The following is an 18,490-nucleotide window of genomic DNA, read 5'->3' as shown; positions in this document are numbered from 1 at the left end:
CAGACAGCCATGGGTATGAGGGTTGTGTTGCCAGATTGTATGCCCAGCAATCACAGGCTGTGGGGACAGGCCAGGGGAGAGCAGTAGCAGCTGATATGGAGGGCATCAATGATGCCAAGACACTGAGAGAAGTGGCAGCACCATCCCTCCACAACCATGTCCTGCCCTGGTTCAGGGCTGTCACCCACATCTATTCCAGGAGCAGCCTGGAGAGGGCCATGTCTGGGGAAGGGGCAACATGATATGAGGTCAGGCCAGCCTGCCAGGAGTCAACTAGGACCAGGTCAGAGGCCTGAGGGGCAGGCAGGGAGGATATTGAAGGGATATCCCCTGTGTGTGCTAAAGGGTCTGGCCTTGAGAACACAGGCAGTGCGGAGCTTTCAGGAGAGGGGTCCCTGAATGGGCTTAGGGTTTGGGGATTATACCTTGAAACCTTTAGGTAGATGAGTTAAGGAGACCTCTCAGAGGTCAGGATAGAATTTGTCTAGAGCCATAGATCAAGGAGAGCTAGTTTCCCAAGACAACAGGGGAGGAAGCAGGGGGGCTGCAGACTCAGGCCTGGTGAATTCATCATGCTTTATGTGCCTCAAGCTCTGCTGCTGTGGAACACGGGTAGGGCTGGCTAGTACTCAGTGATTAATCATTCCACACATCTGTACTGATCCCCTGCCACAGCAGAATAGAGTCCCACATTACAGGGAGGTGACAACTTTGCCAACACCTGCCACTTCCTGGAGAATCTCCTCTCCATGAAAGGCCTCACTCCCAGCCTGCTGACTATTCCTGGGATGCCCTTAACACCTCCCTATTCTCACACAGTCACCACTTTATCACCAGGCACTGCCTGTCCTATAGCCTATAGCCTGTGTCTGTGTCTGTTTGCTGCATCCTACTCCACAGCCCTCACCCACAGTGCTACCCTCTCACCTGGATGTCTTTGTGCAGGAGCCAGTCTGGCCTTAGCCCAGCAGCCACTGGGGTTGCTGGTCATGGAACTCCTTGCTCAAATCCTGACTTGCCACCTCCACCCAGTGTCAAGCTCAAAGCCACAGGTCAGTAAGTAAGTATAACAGAGAATCCCTGAATCATCATCTCTACCCCACTTGCTATACCACTGCCAGTCCCTCCCCTTCATAGCTACCTCTGCTCTCAGAACACATCTTCCCTGGTACACATGCAGCTGTACAGACACATTCAGGTGGGTCCACACACATGCATCCATATGTAGACATAGACATGGACCTGCGTGTGCACACCCAAAGGTATATACCTATCACTGTCACAAACATGCACCTGCATATGTGGCTTAAACCCCTTCAGTGGCTTTTTCTCTTTGATGAAGGAAAACCAAGGCCCCAGCTAGGTTTCTGTTCTGTCCTCTCACCTTATACCTCTGTCTTCCTTGTGCCCAGCCACTCTGACCACCTTTCTGTTCTGCCGTGCCCCTTCCTTTCATCTGTACTTCTCTCCTCTCTATGCCCAGTCACTCTGACTACCCTTCAGTTCTGTAGTCACCATGGTTCATCCCTGCCATCCCTAATACGCAGGCCCTTTGAGTGTGTTCCTCCTCTGTTGTGTGACCTGTACAGGGACTCTGCCCACACCAACCTGCCCAGCTCACAGAGCTAGAGACCATCAAGAGTAGCCCTCTGCCCACATGCCTACCTCTCTCCTGCACTACATGGCCTCTGCATTTATATATACACACACACACACACACACACACACACACACACATATACATACACATACACATTTTTTTTAGAGAAAGAGAGAGAATTTTTTAATATTTATTTTTTAGTTTTCGGTGGACACAACATTTCTATTTTATTTTTATGTGGTGCTGAGGATCGAACCCACCTTGCGCATCCCGGGCAAGCCCGCTACCGCTTGAGCCACATCCCCAGCACACATATATTTTAATTGTAGATGGACACAATACCTTTATTTTGTTTATTTATTTTTATGTGGTACTGAAGATCAAACCCAGTGCTTCACACGTACAAGGCAAGCCCTCTACCCCTGAGCCACAACCCCAGCCCCCTGACCTCTTCATTTTTAAGGAAATCCCAGCCAAAGGTAAGGATCAGAAAGGTAGGACAAGATGCAAAGAACAAAGAGGTTCAGCAGCATGGGGGAGAGAAGGGGGAAGATAGAAGCACCCAATTGATGGTGGGGAGTTACTACAAATGTGCCGACCTATGAGGCCAGTCAAGAGGTGCTACAGATGGAGCAACCTGAGGAGAGTTGAGGTGATGGATCCAGCTCTGCAAAGAACAGCCTGTGCTGGGCCCACATTTGGGTGGGGATTTTATGGGGACCTGAGATGAGAAAGTGTGAACTGCCAGGAAATGGCCCGTGTCCTAGTCTGTTCAGGTGCAGCTCTACACCAAGGCAAAGTATTCCCTCACCTGACCCCCAGGAATCCCAGTTCTGAGGTTTGCATCTTACCTGCCTGTACTAGACCATGTTCTAAGAATGGAGTCATTACCGGGTGTTCCAAAGGTAGCCACAAGCCTGCTTTTCATGGGTAGCAGCAAACAGCTTGGGAGGTTCATTTGGGAGAAACTTATTTTCTGGACAATCTTTGCCCAACACTGACCAGCTGAAGGAAGGATAGGGACTGCTACCGACTGGCATTTGTATCATTTCAGGCCTGGTTGTATCTCAGATTTTAAAACATTGAATTGAAAAGAATGGTGATAACGGGGACATCCCCAGGCAGGCTTCTCCCAAGTGGAGGTTGTTGGCAATCATGCCAGAATGATGGCACTAGCAGGAAGGGCCTTGGTGCTCCCAGAAGCATAGCAGGCTGAGGTCTGCTCACACCCTTTCCATCCCAAGGGGTTGTCAGATGGGGTTAAGTCATTAGCAGGGACAAAAGAGCAGTCACAGGATTCCTTGACCTTGCTAACATTCACTCCATAGCAGAGAGAAGCAAGCCCCAGATGTGAGTTAAAGACAGGGGCTTGTCAATGCCATTACATTTGTTTACAGATTTTTTCCTAATATTAGTTCATTGAAGGAAACATAAGAGATACAATAAAATACAAAAGAGAAAAAAACTCTGCTGAGGTTCCATAACCCTGAACTCATTGCTGCTAGGGAACTAGCGCCCAGACCTCTTGTGCATTCCAGCACATGAGTACACTACATGTATTACACTCAAGCAGGTGCTCCTAGACATCTACTGTACCATCTCAAGGTGCTTCTTGAGACTTCCATTCTCAGGCATAATTTCAACCTCAATGGGATTCAGCCCCATTGAATGACCCTTTTAATCACTGCTCTCAGCAGAGATGTTCCTGGGGTGTTCCCTGGTACACTCTTCTTCCATGGAGGCCTGGCAGGTGGAACTGCAGAAATGTGGGAAGATTGCTCAGCCTCACTTTCTTCCTTTCTTCTTTTCATCCCCAGCACCTATCAAGGGCCCACCACATGTAGAGCACTGCTTTGCTCATGTTGGGGTCAAGGCCAAGATGGGCCCTGCTCACCTGGAACCCCCAATTAGGGAGGAGGCTGCATCAGCACACAGTCATGTAGGTCACTTGTTAGCTGAGGGCTTCTGTGGAGGTAGCAGTGAAGAGAGGGCAGGGCAGGCGGTGGAACCTGGCCAGGGAGGGGTCAGCTGGTGTGGGGAGAGCAGAGTGATTTTCTTTAGGTCCTGGAGCAGGGAAGGTAAGGAAAGCAGAGGCAGCTGGGGCAGGTTGAGTTTTAGAAGCTAACACACCTAGGAGTATAGACAGAGTGAGGTCCGTAGCTGGCAGGTCTTGTCTGCCCCAGGCCTTCCCACCTCAGGGCCTACCATAAGAGAGATTAGAGAAGTGAATGCTGGTCATGGCAGAATGGCTGAGGAGGGAAGGTAAGGGAAGAATTATGCGATTGCAGGTGCCTCCATGGGCTCCCAGTCAGTGTCAGAAGCCTGAGCTCTCTGGTAGAGGAAGACTGGCCCAGCCACCCAGCAGGTCACAGGAGTGTTCTGGGGTTTGCCCCTTCCCTTGCTTTCGACAGGATGCTATAGCCTAGGTCCAGCCAGGGTCAGTGAAAGATTCCACCTCAGACTTGGGGAGTGGGGTCTTTGGGCTACCATGCATAGCCTGGACTTAGCGATTCCCACTGTCCTTGGGAGGTACCCTGGCCTTCCCCAACAAGACTTCAGCACAGTGCCCTGTCTTGCAGACCCTGCCCACCTGCTAGCCCCTGACCCATGCTTCCATCCAAGCCTCCCTCGCCCAACCAGAAGTAAGGCCACCTCTGCCTATTCTTCAAGGCCATCCCCAGGCCACTGTCTACTTAGGTACCCTGCATTATTTATCCCTATGGTCTACAGCCTCTGCCTGGTTTGGTCCCTGTGTATCTGCTTACTCCTAGGATTGGTGCCACAGAGTACCCATGAGGGAAGTCAGTGGCCAGACCTCCCTCCTGGCACATATCCTATTCTGTGAGAGGAGAGGTGACCCAGCCCCTGCAAGAGGAGGTGAGAGGCAGGGAGGCATCCATTTATCCCAGACCTGAGGTTAAGGGAGCCTGGGCCTCTTTCAGGCAGTGTCACAGCCAGAACCCCACTGTAAAACAGGGTGAGGCTAAGCTCCGTGGGTACCTTTGGGTAATAAAGCACCAGAGGGGCATCACAGCAGGATCATATTATTGAATCCTATTCAGATGCAGAGATTCAGAGAAGGTGAGGTCCGCAGGGTCCAGTGGGTAGGACCCAGCGTGGGGTGCAGATAGGCAGAGGCCTTGTATACCTCACTCCTCTTCCTTGTGCACCTGGCTTCAGACAAATTGGACCAACCAAGAGAGAAGTAGAAGGGTCGGCATCAGCCAGACATGTTTGTTTTGCTGTGATTTTGGCACTAATCCTGTAGCACCCCAGAGGAGCAGGGAGTCAATGGATTATTCCCGCGCTTTCAGAGCCCAGTTTCCTATCCAACCTGAGGTGGGGCTGGGAGGAGCAGCGGGTGGCTCATGCTGTTGTCTGTTTGGCAGGTGAAGGGCCGAATGCACTGCTGGGAGTCGGAGCAGCCTGAGGCAGGGGGGCCACAGGGAGTGCAGGGCCCTCCAGCCGAGCTTAGCAGCATCGCCACAGCAACCAGCAACCAGAAGGCAGCAGCCTAGGCAGACGCAAGCAGACGGCTTCCCACCGTGGCCGAGGACAGGGAATGACTACGGCAAATCAGACCACGCTGCTGACAAGGGAGGTGGAGTGTCACTAGAGGAGAGGGTGCGGCCACCGCCCCGCTGCAAGGAGTGCCATGCCAGCTGGAGAAGAGTCACTGGGGCAGGGGCTGCAGTGTGATATGACCTGGCCTCACACCCAGTGCTGAACTCTCCCAGGGTAGCTGATTCTTGTCTGCTGGGTGCATCAGCCCACATCTCACATTCCTCACTGCAGCCATCCTTACCTGGTGGCAAGAGGGAGAGGCACCTATCTGTGCCCCACATCTGGGCCTATTGCTGCCGGACCATGGGATGTCGGCAAAGCTCAGAGGAAAAAGAGGCAGCGAGGCGGTCCCGGAGAATCGACCGCCACCTGCGCTCAGAGAGTCAGCGGCAACGCCGTGAAATCAAGCTGCTCCTGCTGGGTACCAGCAACTCAGGCAAGAGCACCATCGTCAAGCAGATGAAGATCATTCACAGTGGTGGCTTCAACCTGGAGGCCTGCAAGGAGTATAAGCCCCTCATCATCTACAATGCCATTGATTCACTGACCCGCATCATCCGGGCCCTGGCTGCCCTCAAGATAGACTTCCACAATCCTGACCGCGCCTACGATGCTGTGCAGCTGTTTGCACTGACAGGCCCCGCAGAGAGCAAAGGTGAGATCACACCTGAGCTGCTGGGTGTCATGCGGAGGCTGTGGGCTGATCCTGGGGCACAGGCATGCTTTGGCCGCTCCAGTGAGTACCACTTGGAGGACAATGCAGCCTATTACCTGAATGACCTGGAGCGCATTGCTGCACCTGACTATATTCCCACTGTTGAGGACATCCTACGTTCCCGGGACATGACCACAGGCATTGTGGAGAACAAATTCACCTTCAAGGAGCTCACATTCAAGATGGTAGATGTAGGCGGACAGAGGTCAGAGCGCAAAAAGTGGATCCACTGTTTCGAGGGTGTCACTGCCATCATCTTCTGTGTGGAGCTTAGTGGCTATGACCTGAAGCTCTATGAGGATAACCAGACGGTGAGTGGGGCCCAGGTTTTCATGGCTTGTTCCTGCCATCCAGGGAAGCAGGTAGACTCCTTGGACAGGGAGAGGTTATGGGCAGTAGAACTGAAACTATGCCTGATCTAGCATACATGTCTGCTCTAATGTGATGGGGCCATGTGTGTTCCTCTTTCTGTCCTCAGGAAATACACTGTGGAGTGTGGTGGGTGTTGTGGGCATACAGAACCTTACGGTCACTTCTTCACTTCTGCCAGGATGTCAGTCCTAGAGTGGTTCCTGGCAGGTAGGACCATGCTAGGCCCTCAAAGGTTCCCTGTAAGAACAGTTCTCCACAGCTGCCCTGGCCTTGGGGGACTCATTTTGACTAGGTGACCATGCTCTGACAGACCCATGATATTCTGACACCTTCTAGATGTTGCCATACTCCTTGGCAACACACCAAGCAGGGATACCACCCCCACAATCAGTTATAGCCATCCTCTCCCTGTTGCAAATCATACTGCCCTTGTGGTTCTTGCTGACTCCAGGAGACCAGGTTGCAAGGTTACCCTCACCTCAGTGCAGTGGACAAATCATACCCATGCCAAAGCACTGAGGCCTTAAAGGCCACAGGACGAGAGGGACAGGGAGGCAAGCCCCTGGCAAAGAAATGGTGGGTAGCATGCTCCAGTCCAACTGAGATAGAAGGCCCAATCTTCCCAGGCACCTTGGAGTAGCAATAGTGGAAGTGATGGATGTGGCCAGGGCTGCCCCACCCTGAGGGCCATCTCTTGCTTTAAAGAGGTTTTTGTGCTTGGCAGGCGCACTAAGCAAAGGCTTTTTTCTTAAGGACAGGTTTCTTATGAGAAAAAGGCCTTTCTTTTCAGTAGAGGGCTTGCCTAGCATGTGTGAGGCCTGGTACTGAGAAAAAAAAGGGGTGGGGATAGCCTTTGAGTTGAGGGGGGAACAGTCCCTCAAGGAGCCATGAATGGAGCTGTGGGTGCCTAGGGGGCAGTAATGATGTTGGTGAGGGGACCTTGTCAACATGGAACCTCCATCATGCTAGGAGATGAAGATCTGTCCTATCCCCTTTGAAACACTGGGCCTCCAGGGTCAGCTGCAAGGATGGACTCCTTCCTTCATCTGTAGTTATTAAGGCAGGTGATAGCTTTATTCTTTGGGTTCATCCAAGGGTTCTAACTTAGGTCCTGTAGCCTCCAAGGGAGGAGGGCTGGGTTCCTGAACATTTTTCTGGGCAGAGAGGCTCTGAGGCCTTTTTGTCAGGTCAGTATAAAAGTAGAAGGCAGGATTCACCTCTTTTCTCTCCTCTTTATACATCTAAGGGTATTCCCTTTACTGTGTCCAGGAGTTGATGGCTTCAGTGGCTGGTGTAAGGAGCTATAGATGCCAAGTCCACAAGAGGCTGGTGGCTTATGGCCCTATTCACAGGCCATGTTTGCCAGTGGGTGAGTGGTCTTTGGATCTTCTAGTCCCTTTTACTTCTCTGGCTGCCCCCACTTGAGCATCATAAGTGGTTCTAGATAAAGGTGACATCCCAGCAAATGAGTGAGGTCAAGCTTTGTTTATAAAACATTACTGTGGACAGAGACAGGGCTTGGGGTTGACCAGGCTGTGAGGCAAAGTGAAGTGCCTGGGCTGGGCTGTTCCAAAGCACAAGGTCATGGCAGGTCTGCTGGCCACACTGCAGCTGCTAGTCACACAGGTTTAGGCTGTTGGCTCTCTGCCCCAGAAATCTTCTACTGTTTCCTGGAGCTGACAAAAAACTCTGTTCAAAAGCCTTCCAGATCTGTATGTGGGGGATGCCTCATCCATCATCTCCAGGGTGGACATGGCAAATTCCCTTAGTGCTGGCCTGGCTCCCAGACCCATTCTTTGGCTGTGCCCAAGGTGTGCCTGCACCCAGGAGGCAGGATGCCTGGACCCTAAGTTTTATGGAAGACTAGTTGTCATCTCTGTTCTCCAAACCTGTCAACAAGGAAGAGGCCCCAAATGACCTCAAAAGACAGGCCCAAAGCCAAATTATTGCCTGCTCCAAACCCTTCTGACTTCACCTAGCCCATGCTACTGCCTTGATGCCTTTCTCTGCTCTTTCTACTCCGCCATTTACAGCTTGTTTTGCTCTCATAGCACTGCTTTGCCCAGACTTAAGTTCATGACCATCCCTGTCTTCTTCCCCCATCCACCAGGACTCATCTCAAGTGACTCTCCTTTAAGTGGCCTTCCATGACCTTATTCAGTGCCTGCACACTCCTTCATTGAATCAATCATTGCAGGGTGGGTCATTGCTCACAAGCCAACAAGCTCCTGGGGGCAGGCCCTGGGAGGCCTGGGTGGGCCCCTGATCTCTAGCCTTCTTCCAGCCCTACCTCCCATGGGGATCTCTCTGAGGCCTGAGCTTGTCTTGGTGGAAGAACCAGGCTCTGGGATGTTCAGGGAATTTTCTAAATAAAGGGGCTGGCAGCTGGGCCTGCAGCTGCCACCACCACCACCCTGGTTTCCACAGGCCTGGGGAAGTGATTGTTCACCAGAAAAGGAAATTCTTGATGAGAAACCCAAGCAAAACTGGAAATTCACTGGACTCCAAATGGATCTGACCTTTCATGCTCCACCAGTAATATCTGGGAATGGAAAACAAACAGGCTGCTGAGGAAAGACAATACCCTCCCATGATTCCTCCAGCTGGCTGCCATGGGGTGGTGCAGGCAGTAAGAACTGCTTACCTCTCTCCAGCTGAGCCAGGGCTTACTCCACCTGCACAGAGGCTAAAACAAGCCTGCCACCTTCTGCCTCCTGGAATGCCCTGAACTGTCCTCTAAGCCCCGACAAAGGCAAGTCAGCCAAAAATGAGTCATGCTAATTTTTGCAAAAGCCAAACGAACCTCCGGGTCCAGTGCAAAGGCTCTGGACATAGCCCCTCCATAGCACTCCTTCCCTGCTCATCTCTGAGGCCTTGTTTTCCCTCTGATGGAGACTGTGGTACCCCCTGCCCCCATGCCTGGTGAAGAAACCACAGCACCCCCCCCCCTACCGCCCAGCTTGCCTGCTGGTTCCTACGTCAGCACGTTGCCAAGGAGAGTGTCAGCATCTCTGGGCTTCTGGTTGTGAAGGCTGCAGCAAGCACAGGGTAGCACCCTGGAGGCAAGGGCAGACGGATTCCCAGCCACCCATGAACTGTGGCAACAAAGCACAAACAAGGAACCATACCTGCCCTTGGCCAGCATTCCACTCTTGTCTCCAGGAAGAATTGGGCAGAAGGTGGGCAGGCTTGGAGAAAAATGTAGTGACAGAGTACTGATCAGCAGCCAGGGGTGCTGGTCCCTAATGGGAGGGCTGATTGAGACCCTGTCCCCTTGCAGTCCTGGTAGGTACCTGGGCTTTAAAGCTGGATGGGCCTCCAGTACCCCACCTGGTATCCCCCCAGATGGCACCAGAGGCCAAAACACAGGATAGCATGGGGATTTTTCTCAGGCACCATTCCCTAACTTATCCTGTGAAGCAGCAGCACCTGTTACTTCTGTCCTAGGGGGAGGCACCGAAGCTCAAGTGCAGGATGGTGCTAGCTAGCTTCCCACCCCTAATGCTTCCTCTCACATGAGGACAGTCCCTGAGAGGCCCAAGAACCTACTCTGGGTTTTTCACTTAGCCAGGCCCAGGACTCTGCCCTTCCTCCTTACTGCATTTACGTAAGTGTCAATTGACAGAGATAGGTCACTCTTTGGCCTCAGGACCACTGTAGACAAGGAGAAGTGGAGACACTGGCATCTAGCAGCCCACATGGAGAGATGATCATTGCTGTGATCAGGAATGTGTCCTCACTCCCCCATCAGAAGCAGGACCTAGAGCATACTTGGTGAGATCCTTGGGGAAGTGGGAAGGCAGGTGCCTAGTTTCCAACCTCTGCCCCTGCAGATCAGCTGATGGACTCTGCTGGCTGCTTAATGGTGGATGAATTCTTTAAAAGGGACAGATTAAAAGGCCTGGTTGTAAAGTGTCAAATGTTTTAATGTGGAAACCTACAGAGAGCTTGCTGCCCATTTCCCAGTGGAACTGTCAGCATTCCCAGCCCTGTGGCAAGCCCATTGTGTGCCTGCTGTGTGCCTGCTGTGCATGGCCCTGGGCATAAGTATGAGCCTGATTCTAACAGCAACACAAGGAGCTTGAGGGGCAGGGGACAGTCATACCAACACAGCCACTACTTTACTCCACAAACCCTCATGCTTCTGGGGACACCTGCCCTTTCCTTCCAGAGCCAGAAGACACAGTTCTGAGGGGTAACCTTTGTTTTGCTTTCATCTAGAACCAGTGGTACCCACTAGGGCCCTATAGGCAGACTGGGCCACCACAAAACACCATGGGAGAACCTTTGCCCCACCATCTATCCAAGAGACAACTAGCCAACATGTGTCAAGGAGGGGAGAGCAGGATACAAGGACATTCATTTGTAGGAGTCAAATGCTGCAGATGGTGGAAACTACAGCATCTAGACTCCAAGCAGTTGGCCTCTGCCCAGCTCTGAGCAGTGGTCCTGGGGCCCTGGGCAGCCCTTTCCCTCACCCTACAGATCAACAGCCCAACACCTGCTGAGGATAGACTGGTACCCACCCACACAGCCTGTGCTGTGGGTAGAGGCCCTGGCACTAGTAGGCACTCAGCAGGCACTGTGGAGTGGGCAGAAGGTGGGCAGGCTTGGAGAAAACTGTAGTGCCAGAGTACTGACCAGCAGCCAGGGGTGCTGATCCCTAATGGGAGTGTGTGCCCCTGAGGAGACTGACCTGCAAATATAGTGTGTACTTGCCACCCTAGCACTGTGGTTGTTAAGCAGATTGTAAAGGAAGGTGATTTTAGTGCTTTAAAAGTGGAGTTTAAACAGCTGTGTCAAGAAATAAGGTGCTGAGGGAGATGCAAGTTATCTGTAGTAAGACAGCTCGCACCTGATGATAATGGAACTGGTTCATCCAGCCAAATGAGAGGATTATAAATGTGAAACAGCCAGGTGTGGATGATTCCCAGGTATGGCTGATTCCCCACTCCCCGGTATACAGAGACCTGGAATGGTAAGGGACCTTATAGGTCCCTTAGTGTCTTTAACCAGCCAGCTTTGCACATGAGGAACTGAGGCTCAGAGATTACATTACATGACCCAGGGCTATCTCTGACTCTCAGGGAGGACCCTGCACTGCCCCCTGGGGATTCCAGAGATCTCCTATTTACCTACCAACCCCATATCCTGTGGGTGCAGGAGTGCTCCACAGAGGGCTTTGGGGGTATAGATTGGATTCCACCATGGGGGCTACTGTATAACTGGCCTCCCTTCAGGGAGAATAGAGGGCAGTCACCACAGGGCTCAAGACACATGAGTGGGTGTCTGGACCAGCCCTCCCCACCACCACTACCACCAGTCTGTGGTAGGACCACAGGGAGCCCTGACACAGCCTGTCTTCACTTTGCCTCCTGCTTCTGACCCAGTTCAGGGCATAGCTCTAGTGATAGTGTCTAGTGCTAAAATTGTGCCTCTCTCTGCATGGAGTGCCAGAGAGAGGCACAGTTTACCCGCCAGGAGCCTACTGCCCTTCTCCCTCTGGGCACTGATCTCCCAGCAGCCCCCTCTGATCTCATGTTGTGCCAGAAACTGGCAGATATAATTTGTCCATGAGAACCATAAATCATTGCAACCCTGGGACAGTGGGGACTTCCTGGGCTAGAGCCAAAGCAGAGGCAGGCTGGCAGAAGAGCTTCAGTTCCCAAGGACTAGATGGCCCCAGAGGTGACACAACAGAGATGAGAGGCAGAGAGGGCCAGACGGAGGCAGGTGCACAGTAGGGAGCAGCTAGCACACAATCTTCCCAGCCATTTCCCCCACCATGCCAAGTATGCATGCACAGATGGACCGCTGGTCACCTAGAGGTGCTTGTGACTGGCTCCACAACCCAAGGTCCCTGGCTCCACTTCCCAGCCTTCATTCTTGTCCTAACTGAAGATTGCAGCTAGCTGGTTGTCACTTGGGTGGGCCTTCAGCTGCTCTGAGCCTGTGGTTTGTGATCAGTAAGTAGTGGATATCTGCTTGCCCAGGAATCTAGGCTTCGGGTCCATGATAGGTGGGAGATGTTGGAGAAGGAAACAGATCCTGGTACCAGGTCCTTGGTGCTTGCCAACTAGCATTTCAGATCACTGAGCTAGGACCTCCTCTCTGCTGTCAGGGGGACACACAGCCTCAGAGGCCTCTATCAATAACAATTTGTCCTTCCTTCCCTGTCATAGTGGGAGCTCCACTTGCAAAACCATTCCTTAGCTCCTTTATGCAGTAGTTCTTTACCTTGTTTGATCTTCAGTGAGACACTGGCCAAAAGGTGGGGTGAAGCCTGGACCTGAGCTTGGGTACTTGATTTTTAATAGATCTCTCTGTCTCCTACCTCAGCTACACCTGTGTGGTGATTTGGGTTTCTGATATGGCTTTTCCATTTATCCTTCTTTCCTTACCCTTATAAACCTAGCTCTGTCATTGAGTGTATCAGCTGTCCCTCTGTGGTGGTCAGTCACCTCCTGCTGTGTCACTAGATACCACTCCTTGGATTCAGGCTATCACTGAACACAGCTGGGTAGCTGCTGGGCCACTAGCCCCATCAATCCGTTTTTCACTGTGATGATAGATAATAAGTAGTGGGTATCTGGGATGCCATGGTGGTCCTTGGATCTCTCAGACTAATGACCCTACTAAGACATGAGATCAGCCAGCTTGGTACATGGATGGGGCTTCCTTATAGTCTAGTTGTGGTCAGTCTTTTGCCTAGCACTGATAAACATTAAGGAAAGAAAGAAAGCACCTCTTCTGCAAAAAAGGGCACCAAGACCAGGGGATTAGGGATTAGCAGTGGCAGAGCCTCCCTCTCTTCATACCAGTCCAGTGCAGGGCTGGAGCTGACTCATATACCTTACCAGAGGTAATTTTTAAATCTCTAGGAAGTTTATTAGCTGACATCATATTGACAGTGTTAAATCAGCCAGGTGGCAGTATTTATACCACAGAAATTGGCAAGCCCTACAAATCAGCCCCCCATACCACATTGCCCTTACCAAAGCCAGTTGTTAAATGTTTACCAGCACACCATAGGCAGTAAGTCCCCAACCCTGGCCGGAAGAGCCTGTCCTAAGTCAAGCTTAATGGTGAATTATTAGATTCACTGTTTGCATCTTTTTGAAGAACAGAAGAGTGTCTTTGTCTTTCAGCTCTCCTCTCTCTTTTTTTTTTTTTGCCATTTTTTTTTATTATCTACACATGACATTACAATGATCTTGGCAATTCATATATTTGTATCATTGGGGTATAATTTCTCATTTTTCTAATTGTACAGATTGCACAATCACACTGGTCATAGAGTCACCTATATACATACATCAATCATAATGTCTATTCTGTTCTGCTGCCCTTCCTATCTGCCTCCTCTTGCCCACTAACCACATATATTATTTCTATGCACATTTGTCCCACTCTCCTGCTGGTCATAGGTGGGAAGCCACCAAAGAACCACAGGTTGCCTTGGTTAGTATTTCCAGTGTCTTAGAGCCCAAAGTGACTTCATGGTTATTCTGACCCTTATTCCTGCTCTCCCTGGGCAGGTTTAAGAGCATCCTACTGCACAGAGAAGCAACCTGCAAACTGAAAGTTCTGGTTTCTCTTTGTCATCAGCTACTATGAGGCCATCTCTCAAGCTAGGGGCCATCCTGTGTCCTCCATCTGAGAGAAAACAAGCCCTCTGATATTCAGGAAGCAGTCACACCTTGTATGTGCAGGTTCCAGGCCCAATGAGCTCCCAGTCTAAGAACAGAGGGTCATTTCTTTCCTCCCAAGAGGCCAGAAAAGGCCTGAGGCTGGAAGGACCTCTTCTGCCCCAGCAACCAAGTTGAAAGAGAAAAGAGGGCCTAGATATCTGGTGCAGGACTTGATTTTGCTGTGATGAAGACAGGGTGGTGATCTGATCTGGACCTTACAGAATCCAGCCCTAAGGCTGTGGGCTACTATTGGGGCCATGGAGAATGTAGTACTGTGCACAGCATCTTTCAGGGAAAGCTGGCCCTGTCAGGCAGTCTGCATCAGGGGCAGGGAAGGACCAGGTAGGATCAGGTCCCAGGTGCCACAGCCAATCCCTAACACTGCCCATGCCAGCAGTGCTGCCAGAACACACTGTGATAGAGTTGGAATTGACCTGTGCCTCATTCCCAGTCTGCATTTTTTGCTTACCAGACTATTGCACTGGATACTCACAAAGATGCCCCTCTCAGGTTGTACCACAAACTCAGGGCTAAATGGCTCCCCACCCTGCTTCTGTTCAGCCTGCCCTAGCTGGTAGGTAATTAATTTCCTGAGTGCATTAGCCCTGCTCATTATGCACACATCAGAACAGCTCTGAGTTTTAAGACACTGATTATTATTGTTTTAAGGGATTTGTATAATCTAAGAACTGAAAAACAATTTTTCCACATATCAAGAACAGACTTGAGGGTGGAGGCTGAGGGCCCTGTGGGCCTCACTGACCTGGTGTTACCTCCTGGGTATTGGGGATTCTACTCAGGGGAGTTCTGTTGCTGGCCCTGAACAACAGGAGAGGGGTAGGAATGAGAGCAGGATACCTGTGGTTCACCCTATGGGGCAGAAAGATGTCTGTGCTGACAGGGCACAGGGCTTTCTACACAGAGCCTCTGTGGAGCTCCCCACGGCCCACAGGCTCCTACTGTCTAGTTTCTAGAGGGATTAAAATGGCAGTTAGCCAGGGGAGGGCACTGGGCCCTGAGAGAGACACCCAGCATTGACCAAGTCAGAGTGAAAAGTGTCCCTTCTCCCTACATGTGTCTCCAAATTGTGCAGGAGGTAAGTGCTGGTCATAGGAGCTTGGGCCATATGTCACACTAATCTGGTGTTCATTGTACCCATGGTAAATGCCTCCTTGGCTCCAACACTTTGTCTAATTTCATTAATAACAAAACCTGGGACAGTCTTCCCACGGCCCCAGACCCCATGGCCTCAGGTTTACCAAAGAGGCTAGCCCCACACACCTTTACCTGGCCTGTGGTAACCCAGGGAGAAGCTGAACAACATCCTGACCCAGGAGACTCGGAAGCCTTCAGGGCAATTTAGCCCAGCCAGAGAGTGGTCATGGGCAAGTCCCTTCTTCACAGGCCTTCCAAAAGCAGCGACAAGTGAAAGCTAGAAAACCTGTGACCTGCTCAACATTCCTGAAGAGCTGCAGGCCCTGGCTTTTTTGTCCCAGGGCTCCAAGACACTGGAAATACTAACCAAGGCAACCTGTGGTTCTTTGGTGGCTTCCCACCTATGGCCAGCAGGACAGAAACTATAGAAAAACAACTGCACTACATGAAGCCAGGCACATCTCCTGCTTCTCTTGGAGCCTGAGGATGAGACCTCAGAAGAGGGCACAGCCCCAGGTCAGACCCAACCTGGCTCTGCCTTAGCACAGACAAGCTTGTCTACATTTGCCCCCCTCAATTGTAAAGTGGGACTGGCTACAGATCAAGGTTAAAAAGGTGCTTATAGAAGAAATGGACAGAAAGCCTCTAATGATGCATTTTCTTCTTCCCTTCTGTGATCATGGCCCAGTTTAAGCCTGAGCACAAAAAGACAGGGTTGTTATCTACTATTACTTGTGCCTATGCTTGGTGTGGTGTTATGGCAGAGGGAAGTGTCTACTTTGGAGTGTAGACCCTGAGGGGGCTCAGCAGGGCGATGAGCCTCTCCCAACCCCAGTGGCCTCACCCATACAATAGGTACCTTGCCTGGTTTGGAGTAGTTGAGAAGACTATGATAATTGTCAAAGAATTGATGGGAACATGGTACCTGCCAGTTGTTGAGCCTGCCAATATTTCTCTCAGAGACAGCCATGAACCGTATCTGCAGGAAAGTGAGTGAGCTGAGCCCACACAAAGCATGAGGCCCAACAAGGCCTGTCCACTATATAGCAGGCCAAGGCACAGGTGGCTGAAGCTGAGCCTGGGTCCCCAGAGGGACAGCTACCTCTTACTAGGCTACTGGGGCCTAGCATCAGAGAGGGCTAGAGACACCCCACTGCATACTCATACAATAAGGTTTGGAGCAGACTGGCCTCTGAGCCATGAGTGGCACCCTGAGCTGTCTCTTTCTCTCCCCCTCACTGCATCCCTTACACAGGGCTTACACAGCCATGGAGATGTAGGTGAGAAGAAGAATGGAAGAGTGGTGAGGTGTTTAGAGACCCACCCAAGAGGTAGTGATGCCTAAGCTGAGTGATAAAGGGTAAAAGCATCCTCCCAGTGAAGAGTGCAGGCTCAGGCACCTGCTTGTAAAGGGGGCAGAGGATAGTCATCCTTGGTGAAGCTGAGAACTCAGAAGGTGCTGGCCTGGATTAGTGCTTTCAGCTGCCAAGAACCATGTAAATATGGGGTGTGTCCATGACAGTAATAGCACCAAGCATGGGGTACTCTGCTTTCTCGTCTGTTTTTTAAATCACTGCTCACAGTCTACTTCATGACTTGTACAACATGCCAAGAGATACAGCCTACAGTATAAACATAGCATCTTTGAGGATATTCTTGGGTCAAAAACTTTATCACTGACCAGAAGGTTCATCTCAAAAAGTCATTAGAGTTGTCCCAGGCATTAGTTCCCACTGAGGCCCAGAGATGACAAGACAGACCAGGAGTCCTCAGCCTGGGGACACCACAGGCATGATGTTCCTCTACTGTAAGGTTTGGAAGTGACTGTACAATGCACCAGCCTCCCTACATGACCTCCTGGCAACTTTGCACATCTGATGACCAAGTCTTTGGCCAGGGATGCAAAAGTTTTTTCTCCTAGAGCAGCTTCTGAGGTAAGACAAAAGCCTCATCCTAGATGCTCTTATCCTGCCACACCCTTCAGACAACTCCAGAGGGACCATTTTGAAGCTTTAGGCCTGCCTAGGCCATCTGCCAACACACCAGCCCTCACAGCTGGGTAACTGCTGCATTCTGAGCAGATTACCACACATGCAGTTATGGGTATCGGAGATAGGAGCAAACATCCCCAGGTTCCAGGCCCCTGATGTGGCAGTGCCTATGAGCCAGGAAGTAAGTCACATCTGGATTGTGTGGCGCGCACACACATACGTCATTGTTCTCAAGAGAGGCTTCAACACTTGAACTAGATTTTAGATAGAGTCTTAGTTTGTTCCAGCCTTACTGTTCCTCAATTGTAGATGCTGGGTTAGGCCAGTAATGATCCAAGTACTTTTTTCTTCCATAAAGGATGAGCATTGTAGAAATCCATTTTATAGGCCACAAACATAGGTTCCCACTGGGATCTTCCTCCTTACCCCAATTTCTCAGGTCCGTCACAGGAATGGCCTAGGCCTACTACAGATGGTTTCACAAGCCTTGGCACCTACAGTGTGAGCTGGGGCTGCAGCCCCAGTAGCCAGCAGTGCAGAATTTTCACCTCACTGAACATTACTAGGCTGTAGATCCCAGAAGGTCCTGTGAAGCTGAGATAGGAGGGACTTCATGAACTACAGTTTCCTTGCACAGGTCTGTGTCTGTGTTAACAGCCTCCAGTCTACCCGGCACCTGTTTCCTGTTGTCTACTAATTTCCTGTCAGTGAATGACAGCAGGGGGACTTAAATCAAGCCAGCAAGATTTAGCACAGAAATAAATAGGAGTCAATTCTCATTTCAGCTGAAGCAAAGGCAAACTGGGACTTTGAAAGAGGTGCCCCTCCCTGTAGGATGGGAAAACATGTGAGTTCCAGCACGACCTGCAGCTGGAGCTTCATCCCATAGTGCTGCTGGCCTGCTGGGCATGAAATGGAACAGGACACTGGGGCTCCAAGCCCTTTCAAAGCAGATGCTCCCAGAATCTTGTGGGAATTTGCTCTCCCAGCACTGGAAGCCTAGAGTATTCCTAAATCATTCCCTCCCTACATGTGACTCCTACTGCCTGTGTCACACCCTGGGCTTTGCTTCCCAGGGACTTTGACCAACAAAGGAAGGGTCTCATCAGACCAAGATCTAGCCAGTCATTGATTCTGAGATCCATTGAGGACAAAAAGCAAAATGGAGGGATGGGTGAGATGCTGGGCCGGGACTAAGAGGCCACTGCTGCCAACATACAGACTTGTCAGAGCACAGTGTCCAGCAGCTGCCTTCAAACTCCTAGAAATCCCTGTCAGGTGGTGAAGCCCCATTGGGACTTGAGAAAGTTCTGGGTTCAGTGCCATTTATAACTCGCCCTAGAGTAGGTAGGGCAACCTAGAGTAGGTAAGGCCCTGGCTCGACAATAGTCCAGGCTTGTCA

General features: G+C 51.1%; 2 protein-coding genes across 2 annotated transcripts in view; one reads left to right on the top strand and one right to left on the bottom strand.

The window, feature by feature from the left end:
• The window catches only part of Rsph14 (radial spoke head 14 homolog), a 76,868-nt gene that overhangs the window by 26,847 nt on the left and 31,531 nt on the right, over window positions 1–18,490 (bottom strand). The gene's annotated exons all lie outside the window — the stretch shown is intronic.
• Gnaz (G protein subunit alpha z) overlaps window positions 5,468–18,490 on the top strand; it is a 30,070-nt gene continuing 17,047 nt past the window's right edge. Inside the window, exon 1 of the mRNA XM_076867610.1 lies at window positions 5,468–6,190. Coding sequence (XP_076723725.1) covers window positions 5,468–6,190 — 723 coding nt within the window. The remainder of the gene's footprint in view (window positions 6,191–18,490) is intronic.

Source organism: Callospermophilus lateralis, chromosome 1 (genome assembly GCF_048772815.1).
Source record: "Callospermophilus lateralis isolate mCalLat2 chromosome 1, mCalLat2.hap1, whole genome shotgun sequence".
Classification (NCBI taxonomy): domain Eukaryota; kingdom Metazoa; phylum Chordata; class Mammalia; order Rodentia; family Sciuridae; genus Callospermophilus; species Callospermophilus lateralis.
The sequence above is the reverse complement of the archived record's forward strand: the minus strand, read 5'-3'. Positions and strand labels throughout refer to the sequence as shown.